Source organism: Leptosomus discolor, chromosome 1 (assembly GCF_034619465.1).
Source record: "Leptosomus discolor isolate bLepDis1 chromosome 1, bLepDis1.hap2, whole genome shotgun sequence".
Taxonomy (NCBI): Eukaryota; Metazoa; Chordata; class Aves; order Leptosomiformes; family Leptosomidae; genus Leptosomus; species Leptosomus discolor.
This window is the reverse complement of record NC_141391.1, coordinates 7334174-7352558: the sequence shown is the minus strand read 5'-3', so window position 1 is coordinate 7352558 and position 18385 is coordinate 7334174. Positions and strand designations below refer to the sequence as shown.

Below are 18385 nucleotides of genomic sequence, written 5' to 3'. Positions count from 1 at the left end.
GAAAAGGAATGGCACAAAATTTGTAACCCCCCCTGTAAAATCATCATGATTGATTCAGTGATCTAAGAACCAAACTTGTTTACCTAAAGATAATAAGTTTTAAAAACATTCCGTCACTTTTGAACTATTTCAGTAAAATAGCAAACAATATTGGTTACACTCTAATGTCAAGTCAGGATGTACACAGGGAAAAATATAGTCCAATCCAACACCTTTGTTAAAAAAAATTGGGGTGGGATTGCATTACATAGCCAGAAAAGAAACTTCTCTGACTAACTGCGCCACCTTTTGATTTAAATTTAAAAGAGAAATTAAATGATTGTCCAGTCCCTAGAAGAAAACACTTATTTAAAGAAATTCCTGTGGACTTAAAAATGGGTTCAGGATCTTACTTTACTGATCACTTACAGAGAAGTGCAGGGCTGTATACTTTAGTACTGCTCTTACGGTTAAAAGCCATGTCAGCAATAGAAATGGAAAAATATATTCGATCTTGCTGGTTTGTGTTTTGGTAATAGCAGTATATACTTCAAAATCAATAGAGCCGGGCAAATGGCAGAGTAGTGGTTTAGTAATCTTAGCACTGTTAGCTAAGTATACAATCAACTCTAAAACAAATGCTTCGTAATCCATTAGATTCTCCTATGTAAATCTATACTTGTACAACCCTGGGAAACAAGAAAGCTTTACTTCGGATTTTCTTCCTAACATTTAAAACGTATCAGCTGTAAGCCTTAATTTATAGCCAGCATATCGCAATTTGCACTGAAATCTCTGGTCAGACATGAAATTAAATAGCACAGATATTCAAAGGAGTTACAGCATGCATTTAAATACATTAACCACATCCTACCTTGCATCCAAACATCAACGATAAAGTGTTGTTGGTGCATGCAACTTTGCAGTGGCAAATCATTGGTGTAAAGCAGTCAGGATTTCTAACAATAGGGCACATTCCTTTAGTGCTGCAGTAGTGGCAGCCTACTGAAGGCTAAAAACAAGTAGCTAATACAGCACATGGAGTGGCAACATATGCTGCTCAACAGCTAGCTTTTCTCTTGCTCGTCGGAAGCAGCCTGCTTGAATCTCTACCTGTGTCCCGTTCAGCCATCCCCTTCTTTGTTGATGAATCAACGATGCAGCATTGATCACGAATCTCAGGATTTCCCTTCCTCTGGGAAATTAGTTTTTACATTGGGGAAAAAAAGAAAAAAAGAAAAAAAAAAAGGAAAAAAAGAGAGAAATGGAAATGAGGGGGACTAGCAGGTGTGGCAGTATTAGCATGTAAAAGGATGTAAACGCCTACTCATAACAATCACATAAGATTGTCATGCTAGCTGAAGTGGGCTGAAATTATTCCATCGGAAGAAAAATACTGCAGCTCCTGATTTGGTAAAAAGCCAGTGAGTTGCTGCAATACATAGTCATTGTGGGGAGAGAAGAGGAAAAAAAAAAAATTACTTATCTAAGAAGCCAGAATCCTCAGCCTTTATCAATATGCATTCCAGTAAGGATTCCCTTCCCAGCGCCTCTCCGAGAAAAAGAATCAAATCAGTCGCAACTCCAGAGAAGCGGTGACCTTTGCTTTCCCCAAAAAGATGAATCTCAGCATGAAACAAACTGTACTCAAAGCTGAAAATCCCAGATGCTGGGAGTTTGCAATCAGAGAAATACAAGTAACATTTATCCAATCCTGGCTTGCCACATGGGAGCTTTCTCCAGGCTCACATTTACAAATAGACAGGTTGAAGGATTGCAGGAGACACTGAATAAAGATATGAAGTTACACGGAAAATGCACCAGCGTGAAGCTTAAAACGCAACCCTCTTTAAACTCTGCTTTTGAGGTAATGTAACTAATGACTCCAGCTAGTGCTGGTAACCTGCAAACGGCTTGCTGTATTCCAGAAATGCAATAATTAAAGAAGTTTGGGAGCATAACGCTGGTTTGGATTCAGTTACAGCTGTCGCTGTTCCTTCAGTTAAAGCAACACCAGCTGAAAATGCATAATAAAGCACTTGGATGAGCAAACCACTAGCTGTGCTTTTTAAGAGGATTATTTATATCAAAAGTTGGATGAATACATCCTCCAGTTTTAGGTTCGGTCATGGCAGACTCACAAACATAAAATGAAAAGGCTACGATATAGAAAGTGAAGTGATGTCTTCAATGATTTCACAGCTGATAGCAAGGTAAACCCAGCAGTTGTTTCACAGTGACTTGACCCTGCTTTTTTTGCGACTCACTAAGCTCTGCCCATCAAATTAGAAACTCTTTCTAAAGAAATGAGAGCAGCTTGTCTCCCTGGCAATCGTGAGTGAGTTCTTAAGGCACAACTGAAACAGTTTTCTGTAATAAGACTGAACTAAAAATTTGTTATAAAATGGATTGGAGAAAATGGCAAACGGAGGTCTCTGTGTGCAGCCAGGTCAAGCAGTACAGAGGGTGAATGGTACAGAATTTTTAAAAAGGTCTGCCCAAGACTGCAGACTCTAATGTAGGAGACCTCCTCTATTAAGATTTTATACACACAGAAAGGTGTGTAAGTGTGTGTGTATTGCATGTACGTATATATCTAAATTTTAAGTAGGATTTCTTCAGTATATCTTAACCTCACTTTGTAAAGTTCAAAACCATAAAAGTATCATTCTCTTAAACAGCTTTGATATTACTCTTTCTTTTGCATCATACAATAACCTAATCTTTATCCAATTTTTGTGTGTAGCTAAATTTCAACTTGGTCTGATATTTTCTGATTATTGTTTCTCACTCCATATTTTTGAACTTAGAGCTCACAGGAGCCCGACCTCAGGAAAATGACAGTAGTTTCTAGATTGAAGTGACAGATAGAACTGCTCCACAGTTAGAGTTACAACCCAGTTCCATTTCTGAAGATTTATTTCTTGCAAATAACAGGCTCTTACAACTCAGTGTCCTCAATTCACTCAGCTCATACTTTTTTCCTAACAGCTTGGACATGAGTGTTACGTACCATGGGAATTCACTACGTGGATGCCAATCAATCAGCTATCAATAATCTAAGTTTGTCTGACCTGTTAGTCCAAAGTGACATCGCAGCATCACTTCTTTCTGACTCGCAGTGCTACTTATCCTCTGAAACAGTGACTGAGCCTGTTTAGAAACGTACTATGGTGACAAACAGCAGCCGTAACATTGCTGAATCTTTGATCTGTTTATTCCTAGCTTGCCTGTCTCGTTATTAAGCTATATATTATACAGATTTTCTTTCAAGTACTGTCTCTCGCATAACCAGCGCCGGTGTAAATATAGAAAAGTGTAGTTTCCATGACAATACATTCCATAGTTACAGCCAGCAGCCACTATCATTAAAACATGAATCACAGTGCTACCTTAAGGTGTGAGCACACTACATCACTGGCCTGAGAACCATTAATTTGGGATGGGGGTGGCGTGACAATATTTTTAGGAAACCCTACTACAAAATGCCAGAAAACTGTGCTATTTAACTGGTTTAGCAGTTCTAATATCTACCCATCTTAGATATTTAAGTGAACAGTAACGCTCTCCATCTGTTCTAATCATTAGCATTTCTCATATAAGAATACATCGCATCTGCACTTTTCAATGTTTGAAACATGATGTCCTGATTTAAAACTGGACTCAAAATCACACAAATATGTTTTCTGATTAATAGTCACGGGGCCTAATTAAAATCACCTGCATTTAATTCCAAATTCAGATTTCAAAGAAGGGAAGGAAAATCAGGCAGTTAGCCTTTTGGATCTTTTAGATCTGACTGAATTCAGCTGGCTTGTACTCTCAAAAGGGAGGACGTATCTGTTCATTAAAATTCCCATTTCTCCCCCAGTCCCTGACACTATTGTAGATTTTCAACCAGAATAGGTTTCATCTGTGATTTCACTTCAGCGTTAAGATGCATCAAACACCAATCACCTGAGTATTGCGCAAGGCATGAAATACATCCCTTCACACTTAAACTAATTGTTGCTTTCAAGTGAAAAACGTTTACCTGATGCACAGTCATTTGGGAAAAGATCAGAAAAGGAAGATTCATTCCAATGACAGACTGGAATAATAACTCGTATCGCAATTGCCCAAGACATTTATTTCAATTAAGTGACATATAGAAAACTGCCATAGGAAAGCAGAGATCTGCTCAGAGATCCTTCTCTACCTTTTTTTTTTTTTCAATATCACTGATCACAGACACAGAAGTAAATTGCTAATTGCCAGGAAAGGCCTTTAAATCGCAGTCATAGATTTAACCCTTTAACCCAGAAGCAAGGGTTCTTGGAAAAATCTATGTCCACATTTTCGCTCTGTCTGATGATAATACAGAAGAACATACATTGTGAGTGTTACTGTACCACAAAGAGAGACCACAGATCTGCTGAGTTTTGTGAGCCCTCCCCTTTCTTTGGACTTGGGTGCACTGATCCAGCCTACTTGCTCACAACCACTGTGCTGCAACAATGAGGTGCAGCCCTTTTTTCTGTTAGCGAAAAGGGAGACTCAGCAAATTGCAGTGTAGTTATCATCAGAAGCTTTGAGCAAAATGATCCCGACAGCGAATAAAAGTCACCGGCTACTGTCTGAGCTTAATATTTGCAAAAGTAACTCTCTCCCTCACCTGCCGGATTTGGGAGGAACAAGAACTTCTGCTCCACTTGTCATTGCCATTGGGTCCGTTGAGCTCGTAAAATTTCTCCTGCTTTACCATCTCTCTAGCAGTTGCCTTCACCCAACCTTTCCAGGTTCTCCGACAATATCTGCCTTTCACAGTTCACCATTGTATAGAAATAGATTAATTAACTGGGAAAAACTGAGTTGCATTTCTGAAAGCATTGTGGTCAAGTTTGCACGGCACCTGCTCACCTAACATGTATATACCTTGTCCTGCACTGGAGCTAGTCCAAATAGCAATACTTAGTCCTGCACGTGATGTATCATGTGAGAATCAAGAAGACTAATACAGGTAAAAATAAAAGTAGAGACCTGGAGAGTCATAAAGAATTTTTAGATATTTACCTTTGACAACACTAGGATTTTTTTTTTTATATATTTTTTTTTTTTTTTTTTTTTTTAATTCTCTGCTGTTTCTGCTGAGGAAATTGCTTGTTTTGGTACTATAACATAGATTTGTGTATTTCTCCTTCCCTATTTTCACTACTCAACTCTTTTTACATTGTTATACTATTAAAAATTCCTCTAACCCCTTACAACATCCATTACATACTAGAAGATCAAGATGATCTATAGACCCTTGTCCAAGCTATATGTATTGTTTACTTTCTTCTAATCTTTTGTTAGAATTCAAAATCACCTTCTCTGTTGCTCGTCTCTGAATCCCCTGTTTGCTAATCAAGCCTCTGAAAACTAAGCCTGTCTCTGACAGTGATTAAAGAGAAGTTGTCTTCTCAAAGAATCATTTTAGGTGAAACAAAAAGGGAAAACGCTTATTGCACTACAGGCAGCATGTACAAAAGTAACCAGAGACTACAAATATAAAATAGTAAAATAGAAATGACTGCACACAACTGTGTCACATGTTTCTTAAGAAAAAAATCAGCCTCGAATCTCTAGTCTAAGCCAAGGCTTTCACAGCTGTCCTGTCGGTTGGAGGGACTTTACTTAGGGCATTTCAAGGACCTCAGCTATGCCTACGCTTTATGTGAGCTGGTCATTTTGGAGAATAGAATGGAGATGACAAGCCTTTATTTTGCTGATATCAGAAGCCTGGGCTTAGTTTGCCTGAAAATCCACCTGCCTTTGCAACAAATATCAGAATCATAGCATCATAGAATCATAGAATAATTTGGGTTGGAAGGGACCTTTAAAGGTCATCACAGCCCAACCCCCCTGCATCTTCAACTAGATCAGGCAGCTCAGAGCCCCATCCAATCTGACCTTGAATGTTTCCAGGGATGGGGCATCTACCACCTCTCTGGGGCAGCTTGTGCCAGTGTTTCACCACCCTCATCATAAAAAATTTCATCCTTGTATCTAGTCTGAATCTGCCCTCTTTTATTTTAAAACCATTAGCCCTTGTCCTATTGCTACAGGCCCTACTAAAAAGTCTGTCCCCATCTTTCCTGTAGGCCCCTTTTAAGCACTGGAAGGCTGCTATAAGGTCTCCTTGGAACCTTCTCTTCTCCAGGCTGAACAACCCCAACTTTCTCAGCCTGCCTTCATAGGGGAGGTGCTCCATCACCATCCATTTTGTGATCCTCCTCTGGACTCACTCCAACAGATCCATGTCTTTCTTGTGCTGAGGACCCCAGGGCTGGATGCGGTACTCCGGGTGGGGTCTCACCAGAGTAGAGGGGCAGAATCACCACCCCCGACTTGCTGGCCACATTTTTTTTGATGCAACCTGGATATAGTCGGCCTTCTGGTCTGTGAGCACACATCATTGCAGCCCACCCAGGAAAAACCTTACAGTCACCAGATATCATCTCAAGAGCAGCTAAAATCAATGCAAGAGCTGCTCTTTTGTGATCGAATGATCAAACATGCAAAGCTATATTTGAATCCGCACTAAGGGGTAATAGGAGATTGAATTTTCACTCCTGCTCTTAGAAATGTGGATAAGCTTATTTTTTTGTGTAACCAAAGACTCAAGAACTAGACTAAATCTGGGCCAGTCCTGCTCTAAGAAGGAGATGAATAGGGCCACTAGGGTGGAGGTGGGACAGAGAGTCCCAGGGACATCCGTGTAGAGACACGTTTGCTACTTCTGCAAGATGCCATTGCAACTTGTGGGACCCACCACTTCAACTGTCATGAGCAACAGCTGCTGCATCTCACACGGTGGCTTGTGGCAGCTGGCTTGGCTTTCCTAAATCTCTGTATATAGACAGAGATCCCTGCTGGTGGAGAGCTGCTTTGCTTCACCTAGAGCTGACAAGGGAATAGACAACTCATGGATATGGGAAGTTCTCCTCAAGCACCTTGAGATAACAGCATGGAGGCAGATAGATAGGCAGAGGAGAGCCAGGATGCTCTTAAAAGCACCCATGCATCAAGAATTCCGATGCAGTAGACACTTGGAAAGAATTGTATGACTCAATGTCTCCACCTGAAGATGGAGATAATGGCTTCCAATTAAATGCTTATATCTCTTAAATACACTTTCATATAAATAGTGATTTTTGAGTTAATGTGAATACTCTTACAAAAGTACTCATGTTCGTAAGTGTTTACACATGGTATAGTGTTACATTACCAGCATAGTTTGATATTTTTAACTAGTAGAAAACTCTGAATTATTTCTGAAAATAATATTGATCTGTTAAATCATTTACAAAGTCAGCAACTGCATATAATTTTTTTAAAGTAAATTCTTCAGCGAGGTATAAATTTAAAAGAAAAAAGAGAGAGAGGAGAAAAATTACTCAAATTAAGTATCAGCTTGAAGGAAAAAGACAAGCATTTTACTGTCAGTCCTCAATAGTTACAAAACAGCTCTGCTTTTCTGAAGATTCCTATTTATATTTTGTGTTAGAATTGTTAATTAGTGACAATAAGTGATAAATTAAACAGAAATAGAGGCCTGGTCTTGCCGACACAGAGTGAAAACATACATACAGCACATTCAGAATATATATGTCCCACTTTAATGTCATTATGCAGACCTACTGATTTCTTCAAGCGACTATAGTGTAATACACATGCACCTAAATGAGCTTGAAACGATCAGTTTAGCTACCACACTCTAAAGCTCAGCAAGGACTAAGAGCTTCAGTATTTACCCAGGCTACTGGGGCAGAAAAGGGGTCAGCCTACACTGAATTTTTTGTTATTATACTGTTGCTAGCACTAAACTAGATAGCTCAGTTATGTCAATAGCTCAGTTATGTCAATATGCACTGAAGTTACTGCACCGTACACATGTTCACTATGTGCATTAAACAGAGGCATAAGCCTGGCCACAGTCCTGCCTATGGTGACCAGCTCTGCACACATCCTTCATGCTGTGTACGAGTCAGAACCCCTCAGTAGGAAGGACAATAATTGATAGTAATTTTCCAGTGATTTTCCAATATTTCCTTGAATCCATGTAAAAATCTACTTGTACAACAATCTTGGGCAAAAAGTTCCTCAGACCTTCCACTTCTTCTATGATAGTCTCTCTTTTTTTTTTTTTGTTTTGAATCTTGCTCCTCATATCTGTATCAGCTGTCTCGAAAGTTTGCAATGGAAGAAACAAGGAACAGCCAACTCCTATTCATCATCTCCATGTCACTCGTGATTTTATAAACTGGTGTTGTATCCTCTCTAACTGGTGTCTCTTCCATAATGAAAAGTTGTAGCCCAATAGATCTCAGTCATTGTAACAACAGCTTTTATATAGTTGAAGTTGCTAATTGTTCATCCCAACTTGTTCTACTTAATTATTTCAAACTTCACCATAGATCCTACACTATAGAATCCTTAACGTCATTGGTCTTTTCCTCTAAAATCTCTCCATCCCTCTCAAAGTGTGCATCCAAACCATGACATTGCCCAGCAGAATAATTCCTTCCATATCTCGCTTACAGTAATTCTCTAAATATAGCCCCAGTTTTTTTATATTAGCTTTGTAATAGCCTCACATTTTTCACTGGAACTCACTCTGGGTCTCATTTCCAGCCAACCCCATCCTTCTCTGCTGCCTGTCTAATCAATACACATTTGCTATTTGTGCAATTGGATATCCCTTTCTACCTACAACACTTCACATTTGTATTTCATGCTATTGCTTTACGGACATTTATTTATGTTGAACTTCACATGTACCATTCTTCCAACAAATTCCATGGTGCTCAGGATACAGACATCAATAAAAAGTACTTGGAAACAATTCTTCCTGGGGTTTAGACTAACTCAGAGTGTTGCATGCCCAAAAAGAGTTTCAAAGGGGAAGACCGCTTTCAAGAAATGTCTCTGGTTACTGAGACGATCCATACACTGCTTAGACCTCATTGACTGTGGATCATATGGAATTCAAATATTCGTGGTCATTAATGGTCCATATAGGTGAGAAGTCAATAGGGACTACACCTGGCTGAAGGAAAACAAGGAGTCTATCACTTTTAAAAGTCATGTGTGAGATGTTGTTATGATCTATATAAAAGTTAGGAGACAGAAGAAATCACAAAATGAAAAAAAAACAAAAGAGTAAGTAAAATATCATTATTATTACCGTGACCATTTCCTGAAAGTGTTTCATAAGGGTCTGGAATTAATTTTCAAATGCGGTTCCCGTAATTTGCTGTATTGGAAAGCCAGTACCTATGCTACCATCTCTAGTACTGAGACATTCAGACTGCTGCTGGCAGCTCCAGAGAGGAACCACCGGAAACCAGCCTTCATTGCTTGTGTCATATGGTACTACTATTTAAAGAGGAATGATAAGCTTTAAGGAAAGTGCTTGATGAAAGCAGAAGTAAAAATAAAACCGATGATGCATCACAATTCACGAGAAGGTCGAGCTTTTTGGCATTTTGGAGAAATGAATTTTTCACAACATTACTAGCTTTTTGCAAGAAAGTCTGATATCTTGATTGCAAAATGTCATTAAACAAAGCTATAATTTCAGGCAGACAAAAATGAGAAATTGAATAAATGGACCAAGCCTAAACCTAAACCCTATTTTCTAAAGCCTTATACTGCTTGCTCCATATTATTATGGTTGAGACTTACTATGGGTAAGGGTGTACTCTGGCAGGGTGCTAATCGGACACACATTTCGTGTCAGAGATGAACCCAGGCTGTCACCACGGTTGATAGAAGCTGGAGAACACCTTTGGTTTCCTCTGTGAGGATATCCTTTTGCTCAGAAATTCTCCGTGACATATGGAAAAGGAAGTCCTGACTAAACAGATGTTTGATTATTTTTTATTATTTTTTTTTTTACAATTTTTCTATATATACATTGTATCCATTTTTCCCAGTTCCCATTAAAAGTAAGTGTTTTCCAGCAGTTTTCAGCAGTCAGGAAGATTGTCACTGATTTTCCTCAGATTTCCTGAACTGGAAAATCTGTGTTTATTTCTGGCAAATGCCACTATTCTCACAGCTTTTAGCTTTTAATGGCTTTTCAGCTGTGAAATTCTCATTCCATAAAAAAAACCACAACCAAAAAACCAAAATAAAAACCCAAAAAAATCCCAAGAAAAAGCCAAACCCTAAACTTCATTCACTCCAGTGTCAGCAGAAAGCAATTAAAAGATGCCATTGTTGTCACAGTTAGATTATTCTACAGCAAGTTTTCCAACAAACTCCAACAAAACTATAGCATACACAGCTATATGACAACATCTGCTTAGGCTCTCTGCTGTTTTTTCTAACCCCTGTGTGCTCAGGATGGGCTGTGGACCTTGGTCCTGGACACAATAGGCACACAGGATCCTCTTTTGTGACCCTGACATCGTAATTTGGGGAACAGAGATTGCAGATCCCTCTGTTAAATGCATCCATCCCACATTTGGGAAAGACCCATTGTCAACAGGGGAAAACCATCAATGCTCATCTTTTTCTTATTGGAGAAGGGGCTGCCCTTGACACCAAATCACACCAAGACGCCAATCAGCTGAGCTGCTAGTAACAGCAAGGGGCCATTGAAGAAAAATGACTCTGAAAGACTTTTTCTCCTCTCCTTTCAGCTGTTCCTGTGCATCTTGCTCTATCACCTGATCAGTTTTAGGTAGTGGGAAAAGAGAAGGTTACCCAGTGAAAGCTGGGAGGGTGTTGCTTTCTTGTTTTTACTACTGCAGCCCAGACTACAGCTTCTCTCTTCCTCCTTGGGCTGGTGCCCATCGTCATGTCTTTAAAAGAGAGACTGCAAAGCCTTGCGCATCACAAAAAAACAGGTGGAGGAGAAGGGAGTTTAATCCTGGGTTGCCTGGGAATCCTATCAATCCTCTCATTCGTGGGGCCTTCTGGACTGAGCACTCTCATGGCACAGGTGCTCTCTCAATGCTCACAGTCCTTACTTAACCGTCCACTGCAAAGTGCTCAGGGAGAAGCACGGGACTGGTCACAGTGGTCCTATTCTACTCCTTCCCAGTGTGCATTGACTATTGGCCCTTTACAGCACCTTTCAGTTTCTGAAATGCCGTTCAAAGTCAGGGCACAGTTTTTCCAGCCTGCTGGCATTGTGCAAGTGCTCTCTGTCCCCATGGTTGTGGGAGTTCTAGCAGGGTCTGTTACTGTTGGCCGAGGTGAAACAGTCCTGTAAATCAAAGTTGCTAAGAGAAAGCACGTTACCTCCAGCTCCGTGTTGGTCAGGATCATCTCCTACCTCCAATGCCCCACCACCACAGGGGGAAAGGAAAGACCTTCGTAAACCGAACGTTATACATAGGGAATGTCTCCTCCAAAGCGTCCATGGTAATAATAAGATGAAATAAATCTAGACTTTGGAGAGTTATTGGAATACCCAGTTTGCAGTCCTCTAAAGATGACATTTTTAATGCCTCAAAGAAGAGAAGCTTAGTGGAAAATCAATACATTTCTGAGGGAAAGGAGCCAATACAGCTTAAACTGCTCACTGTGGCTGCAGGCCTATGAGAGCCTGCAGAACCCTTCTGAGATAATCCCTCGGCTCTGTCTGGTGACCAAAGACCACCTCCTCACCCACAGGGTGAAAAGCCTGCTGCCGGGCCCCAGCATGGCCTCAGGACTGTGGTGAGCAGGCAGCTCCCATGTCATTCAGGAGTGCCTCTGCAGAGGTGATGCTAATGCAAAGGAGCGTGCATGAGAACAGCTTTGGGTGTGGGAACAGGACTCACCCTGTTCTCCTGATAACCAAATTAATGCCAGTCAGCCAGGAAAGAAGCGTAAGAAAGAAAGGCCCAGGGCTGTTTGACTCTTGCCTGGCTGAGAGCTGTTGTGAGTCAGCTAGAGACACGGACGGAGAGGACCATAATTCTCAGAATGGCAGCATCCTTGGTGCTGCCCCGTCCAGGTGTGGGAATGAGCAGCTTTGTGGTGGTGGTAACTTACCTGGGGAGAGCTGCCCTCCTGCTTCTGCTCAGTCTGCAGTGCAGCTGACTTGTCTGGAGCAAGCTTCCAGGAAAAACAAAAAAAGCAGGCTGGGCAAAGTCTGCTTACAGGCTGTGCTGCAGCAGGAGCATCCATCTTAGATCCAGTGGAGGAGGAGAGCTTGGACAAGCTCCCTTTTTAAAGCAACAGTGCTCCTACTGAGCATGGCGAGGAAGGGTAGTGCTACGCCACGACAGTGGTTGTGCCAGATACGTGCAGAGCACTTTATAGGCATTAGCTAATTGAAGTTTGCAAAACCCCTCAGAGCTAGGCAAATAAACGTCATCCACTCAGTTTACAGGTGCAGAAACCGAGCTGGGCTAACGTAACCTTGCGCAGAAGTAGCCCACAATTTTAGGCAGCCTGATCTGATTTTGTAGGTGCAGAACATCTGTATGTCTGACCGACTCTGACAACGCAGAGCATCTGTAACTCCACTTGTGACTAAGAGTGCATGGCTGGTTTTAAAACCAACTCCAGAGGTATTTCAAGCTGGAAATCCCAAAAAAGAAGGCACCCCACATCTCTATAAGCCTTCAGATAACTCTAGCTTTTGCGTCTAGAGTCAGGTTTAATTAGATTTTGTCTCTCTGCTTCCTCTTTATGCATTTAGACAGGCCTCTTCCTGTGGAACTGTTGGCAAAGAGTTGGTGTTTGAGAAGGAAAATACAATTTTTCTTGTCCAGGGACCACTTAATCTGCGTGAACTGAAGGACTACAAGATGGGACATGCTGGATGGATCCACCACCACACTACAAAAACTGACATTGGGGAAATAGAGCAGTTGTCCTGAGAGTGGTATTTATCCTTTCATGTCCACTGGCCACTCTAATTCTGCATTGGCCTTACAAGGTGGAGAAAATAGGCAACACAGGTAGGAAGTAGGGACACAGGACACATGTGGGACATGCTGCATGGCTGGGAGCTGACATTAAGAATGGTATGTGAGGTTTGTTTAGTTTACTTTTTATTACCCTCAGGGCATACTTTTGTTATATGGCAGACCCTTAATAAACTTAACACTTTTACCCCTAAGTGTGCTTGACCAAATTACTATAAAAGAGACCTCAGAGGCTGCCTCTCTCCCAGCTTGCTGATGCTGTAGCAGTAGTCTACCAAGGCCCATATTTTTAAGCTAGATGGATGCAGTCTGGTACCTCGTGGGATTTTCATTTGTAGGCTGAACAATTTTGGAATTAAAATTCTAAAACAGGGCAAGTAAGAGCACCCACTAGTGCCTACTTGTGACTGTAGGTACATAGATGGCTTTAAAAATCTCAAGTTTGTCTTGTGGAGGGCTCCAAACTGGAGAATCCACTTCCCTTACAGATACAACACAGCAGCTGAAGCTCCTGTTGTCCTTCAAACTGCGCTTCAAGGTACATCCACATATTCATGCAGCCTTTTTCTCCTCCAAACCCTCCAGATGTGTGAGAGCTACAAGACAAGTATTCTCCAAAGGGACAGGCTTGAAGTAATTCAAAGTCCTTCGTTAGGCACTCTGTCAATGCTGTAAACATCACTATTTAATTGATGTACTGTTTTTATTATATGGGCCCTAAGGGAGTGTGCTGACCAGAGCCTCTTGTAAATTGAATAAATAAACAAATGAAAAAGCAAGCATTGTTGCCTCAACCAGCTCACAGTGTGGCAGAAAATTCTGTGGTTTAATGTGGTTTATACACAACAGTCTTACTGGCTGGAATAGCTTGTTTGATCTTCATTAACCCTGGCAGGCTCTTCCAGCTCCTTCCTCCACCTCAGCAAAGACAGAGAAAGACACTGCCTTTCCGGATTTCTAAGGTCACTTTGTTTATTAAATATGTCATTTTAAAAGCTTCCTGTAAAGTGAAAACTGTCTATTCCTTTCCTTCATCTGGAAAATAGGTGAATGCTGCTGCCATTTTCTGTTACAAGGGATGAAGCTGTATCCTTCTTCTTCTCTCATTCCTTCCCTTTCCTCCGTTGTCCATCTATACCACTTCACAGCTCTGCAAAGCCATGATCTCTCTTTTGCTTCTTGCTTGCACATTGCCTGGACTAAAATACTTCTCAAATGTGTCTTTTAACAAAAGCTTAGAAAATACAGCTGTACCAGTCAGAGTCAGGACTACAGTGCAAACAAAATTATGCCAACTGGGGCAATAAGCCAGCTAACAGAAAGCAACATAGACATGTACCATCATTCAGTGAGGGCTGGCCACCCAAATCCTTGCATTGCTGCTTGAGTGGGTTTTGCAGCCCGTGTTCATCTGTGGGCTGCCTCAGCAAAAGCACTATCCATGCCCTGGCTGGCTGGCTGGCTTGTACACGTCTACAAGAAGCGTGGCCACATGCTGACTGCAGTCAGTCCTTCATGCTCAGGAATGTTATGCATGTGAGCAATTTTACAGCTGTGAGTCATCATCTTGCCTACATTCATATGTTCCTTTCCACTCTGGAAGGAAAGCTCTTTCCATTCAAGAGAAGAAAAAATAGGTTTCAAGCAGTATCATGATACAATCACATCTTTTTATAGTGTTCAGCTCCTTTTTATGAAATTTGATTCCTCTAAGACATGACTATAGCTTAGAGTGCGGAAAAGCCAGTTAAAATGGAAAAGAGGTTGTACCAGATATGCCTCTGTGAACGCCCGGATCATTTCACCTAACTGTAGACTTCACTCACAAAGCTGCTTAAAATTTGCAGGACAGTTATCCTAGATTGTCTTCACACCTGAATGCAACAGATAAGCATCATCAGATGATCTTTAGTTTAGAGCTTAAGGAGACTGAAAAAATGAAGACAGATTGAACTAGAGACTGAACAGAGTCCATTTGTGTGCCTTGGTGTCCCAGAGCTCCATCCCCTTTCCCCCTTAACCATACTTCAAAATTGTTTTGGGACAGTGGAGGTGTCATAGCCAGGTTTTTCTGTGAGTGAAACAAAAATAAAACAATGTGCCTTATTTCTCCCAAATATGTGAGGATTCTGTTGCTCTTGGGATAGATATTGGCCAAAGCAAACCGAGATAAGTTCAAAATCAGGAAATGTGTCAGAGAAGGGGTGTTTCTCAGGGGACATTTGCAGAATCCTTGAATCTGGACATATCCCTCAAATTGTTTCACAATAGGAAAATCAGACAGGCTGTCTACTTCTCTTCCAGGAGAAACGTAATATTTGACCTTAACATATGATTAGCTGTTAAATGACTTTCAAGTAGACTTTTCTAGGATAATCTTCTTAGCCTTTAGCACCCATTTATCACTTCATGGTGGAGATTAGAGTCGATTCTGAAGAACAGTATTACTAGTTTCAACTACATACTTTTCCGGTTAAGTAAATTATTCCTTTATGGGAATATTGAGAGAAATTTATGTCCTCTTTTCTTCTTCCTAGTGTATTGTTATGGAATAGGTGACTATGAAAGTAATTTAAAAAATGTTTGTAAATGAAATACTCTACAATTCAGAAAGGATACACCAAAAGAACTGATGGACTTATGGCCGTCCAGAATGTTCTTAAGTTACTTGTCAATTGTAGGCATGATGACTGCCATGTTGCTTTTACAGGGTATTGACCTAGACACTGGTTCAAGGAAGAAATTAAAGAATCCAAAGTAAATTTTCAATAACTAAATCAAGGTGAGACTTGGTGTCTGGACAATGGAAAAAGATTGAGGTTAAGTTTACGCTTCCTAGATATACTCTAGACCCTTCAGAAAAAAATATATGTCCAACTGCATCCACCTCAGGCTATGAAATGCAGCACACCTCATACTGAAACTGTTCAAGGCTCTTCCCCTACAACTCAGAGCGGCAGCATCCACACTGCACAGCACTTGATCTTGGGTCATTCATGACACTGGAGATCTGTGTTGCATTCCTGAGATGTCTGTGTCTGGGGATACAAAGCATTCTGGGATTGTGCTGGAGGACTGTGTAGATTCCAGTCTGTGCACTTTCTTCTCTAGCATTTCTAGGGTGCTATCCTATCAGGGACCTGCCCCAGCATGCTTGGCTGGCTGCAAAAGACAGTCAAAGAGTGAATTAACATTTATGCAATATGTACAGCCAGAGGACCAGGACTCTGGAATGAGCTGGGAAGCTAAACATGTGCACAGTGAGATTGACTGGTTTTTTATCAAAATGGGTCCTTGTACCAAGCAGGAATCATATTCAGGTCCTAGGGAGCCAGAGGAGAGTTGGCACCCAGGATCTTCAGATCCATATTTGGAGAATGGTGCTTCTCACTAATCCTTTGATCAAAAGCGCATGGTTCTCGTCTTGCTTGGGGACATTCAAACACCAACACCATATTCAGCACCGTTGCCGACCACTCACCTGTAGTTTGCCAAAGAGTACTCTGTTGTGACTGCTTTAACATTTTAAGTCTGCAAACACTCAATGTTCAGATCGATTGCCAAATTACCTTAATTTAACAATTGATTTTGCCTCAAATGAATTGTGGTCAGAGTGCATATGTTTACTCTTAATCTATGGCAAGCTCCTCTTTTACTGGAAATGAAGTTAAATTGCATTACCTCATATTTGCCACAGAAAAAGAGCACAGACACAGTCAGTGATATGCTCAACAGATGTGACATCATGTTAATTTGTGGTAACTTGACCATGAGTTCAAATCCTTACATATATGTAGATGAATGTGCAGGACTGTGACCTTTAGCTTTTGTTATCATTACCTCTACTTCTGTTTCAATGTTATCATTTTAAAGATATTTGTCCTCTGATAAGTACCTCTTTTAGGTTATTTCTGCCGCTCCCTAACATACGAATTTTCCTACATTTCTCAAAGGTGAATTTCAGTGTACATCCAGCCTATGTTTCTACTCTCAATCACATTATTTCTGTCTGTTACTTAGTGATTGCTACAAATGTGTTTTGTACTGTGTAGTATAAGAGATGGCAATACCTCCCCAAAGCCTGAGTAATATAAGTTAGAACAATGAATATTGTCAGGAAAATTGTTCTGGAGAGGTGAAAAAAAACCCTCAAAAAGTCTATATATGTATATAAAACTTAAAAATTAAATAACTCACCTGCAGGTATTAATGAAAATTACAGTGTTTAAAGAAACACATTAATTCAGCTGTGAATGTATATACCAGCTTGTTTTACTCTGGATGGTTAACAGAAATGCTGGAATTCTGTTCTTTTAATATGAAATCACTTTTCTGAATAAGGTAAACTGCCAGCCACAACCAATAATTATACCTCTTTTACTAAGGCTATGTAATGGTTGTGACTGTTTTAGACTATTGCTTTTTCAGCCATAGGAAGGAGCTAAAGTTACATAAATTTCCTGAAGGAGTACTTAGACAGCTGTTTACCTGGAAATTATGCTTGTTTCTGGTGTCAATGTGACATACAAGTTATTTTACAGTTGTGGCAGAGGATTAATAAAGAAATTGTTGAACTATTAGTACACAATTTATGTGTGTGCACATGTACTTCACAAGAAGATGCTTTTATATTCTTTGAAGAATCTTGCTAGTCATAAAACCGATATATGACTTCAGTTTTACTCCCCTCACTGAATCTCTGTGTGTAACAACAGAGTTAAACAATTTAGCACATGAGAATAAATGTCAGCAAAAAGTGTGTATGCAGCCCCTCAGAGCTTAAGGATGCTCACATGGTCAAATCCTCCACCAATGTACCAGGGACAAACACAGCTACTCTTGGCTTTAAGTGGAATTACCTGTGTTAATATTCCATGTATCAATGCCAGGTTGAAATTAAGTACTATCTAGCTTTAAAGGGTGCTGTTCTCTAAATTGGAGTAGTCAGGATCAGCCAGGCATGTGATGGAAAGCAGGTTAGAGTCAGAAGGTGGGAAACTGCCTTACGACTAAGGGCAGAATCACAAAGCTACAGCTGAGCCTCCCTCTAACACCCACATGGGATTTCTGGCTACTGGTAAAAGTGACTTTCCTAGGATGAACTGATTACCCCTAAGATTCCCCACAATTTCATGTCCCATATTTGGGTAACAATCTGGGAGGCCTTTATGCCTCTAAACCTGACCTGCCTTTAAATTAAGAGAACTATTTGTAGGGCTTGTGTAGCTGCAGGTGACGTTGCAGCCACGTGAATGTAGGTTGACATCCTGAGGCTCTGTCAACTGTTCTCTCCTGTCACCTGTACCCATCCCTCTATATCCCAGGCAGTTTGCTCTTCCCTCCCCGCTGGCACATCCCATCTCTGCCAGAATATCATGAAGCTTGTGTCACATCTTGGCAGCAGAACATAAAGAGGAGAAGCTGAACAGGATTCGGTAGCTGTGGGAGAATTATATCTACTACTGTGGTTGCTGATCCATTATGAATATCACAGCCAGAAACGCCCATCTGGA

The 18385-nt window shown here is 40.7% G+C and overlaps 1 protein-coding gene across 5 annotated transcripts in view; it reads right to left on the bottom strand.

The window, feature by feature from the left end:
- The window catches only part of DLG2 (discs large MAGUK scaffold protein 2), a 1022965-nt gene that overhangs the window by 663811 nt on the left and 340769 nt on the right, over positions 1-18385 (bottom strand). Inside the window, exon 1 of one of the 5 annotated variants that reach the window (XM_086481684.1) lies at positions 854-955. The exons of the other annotated variants lie outside the window; for them this stretch is intronic. Within the exon in view, the coding sequence (XP_086337810.1) occupies positions 854-955 (102 nt within the window). Of the gene's footprint in view, positions 1-853; positions 956-18385 lie in introns of those variants that run through there. 5 annotated transcript variants of the gene reach the window in all.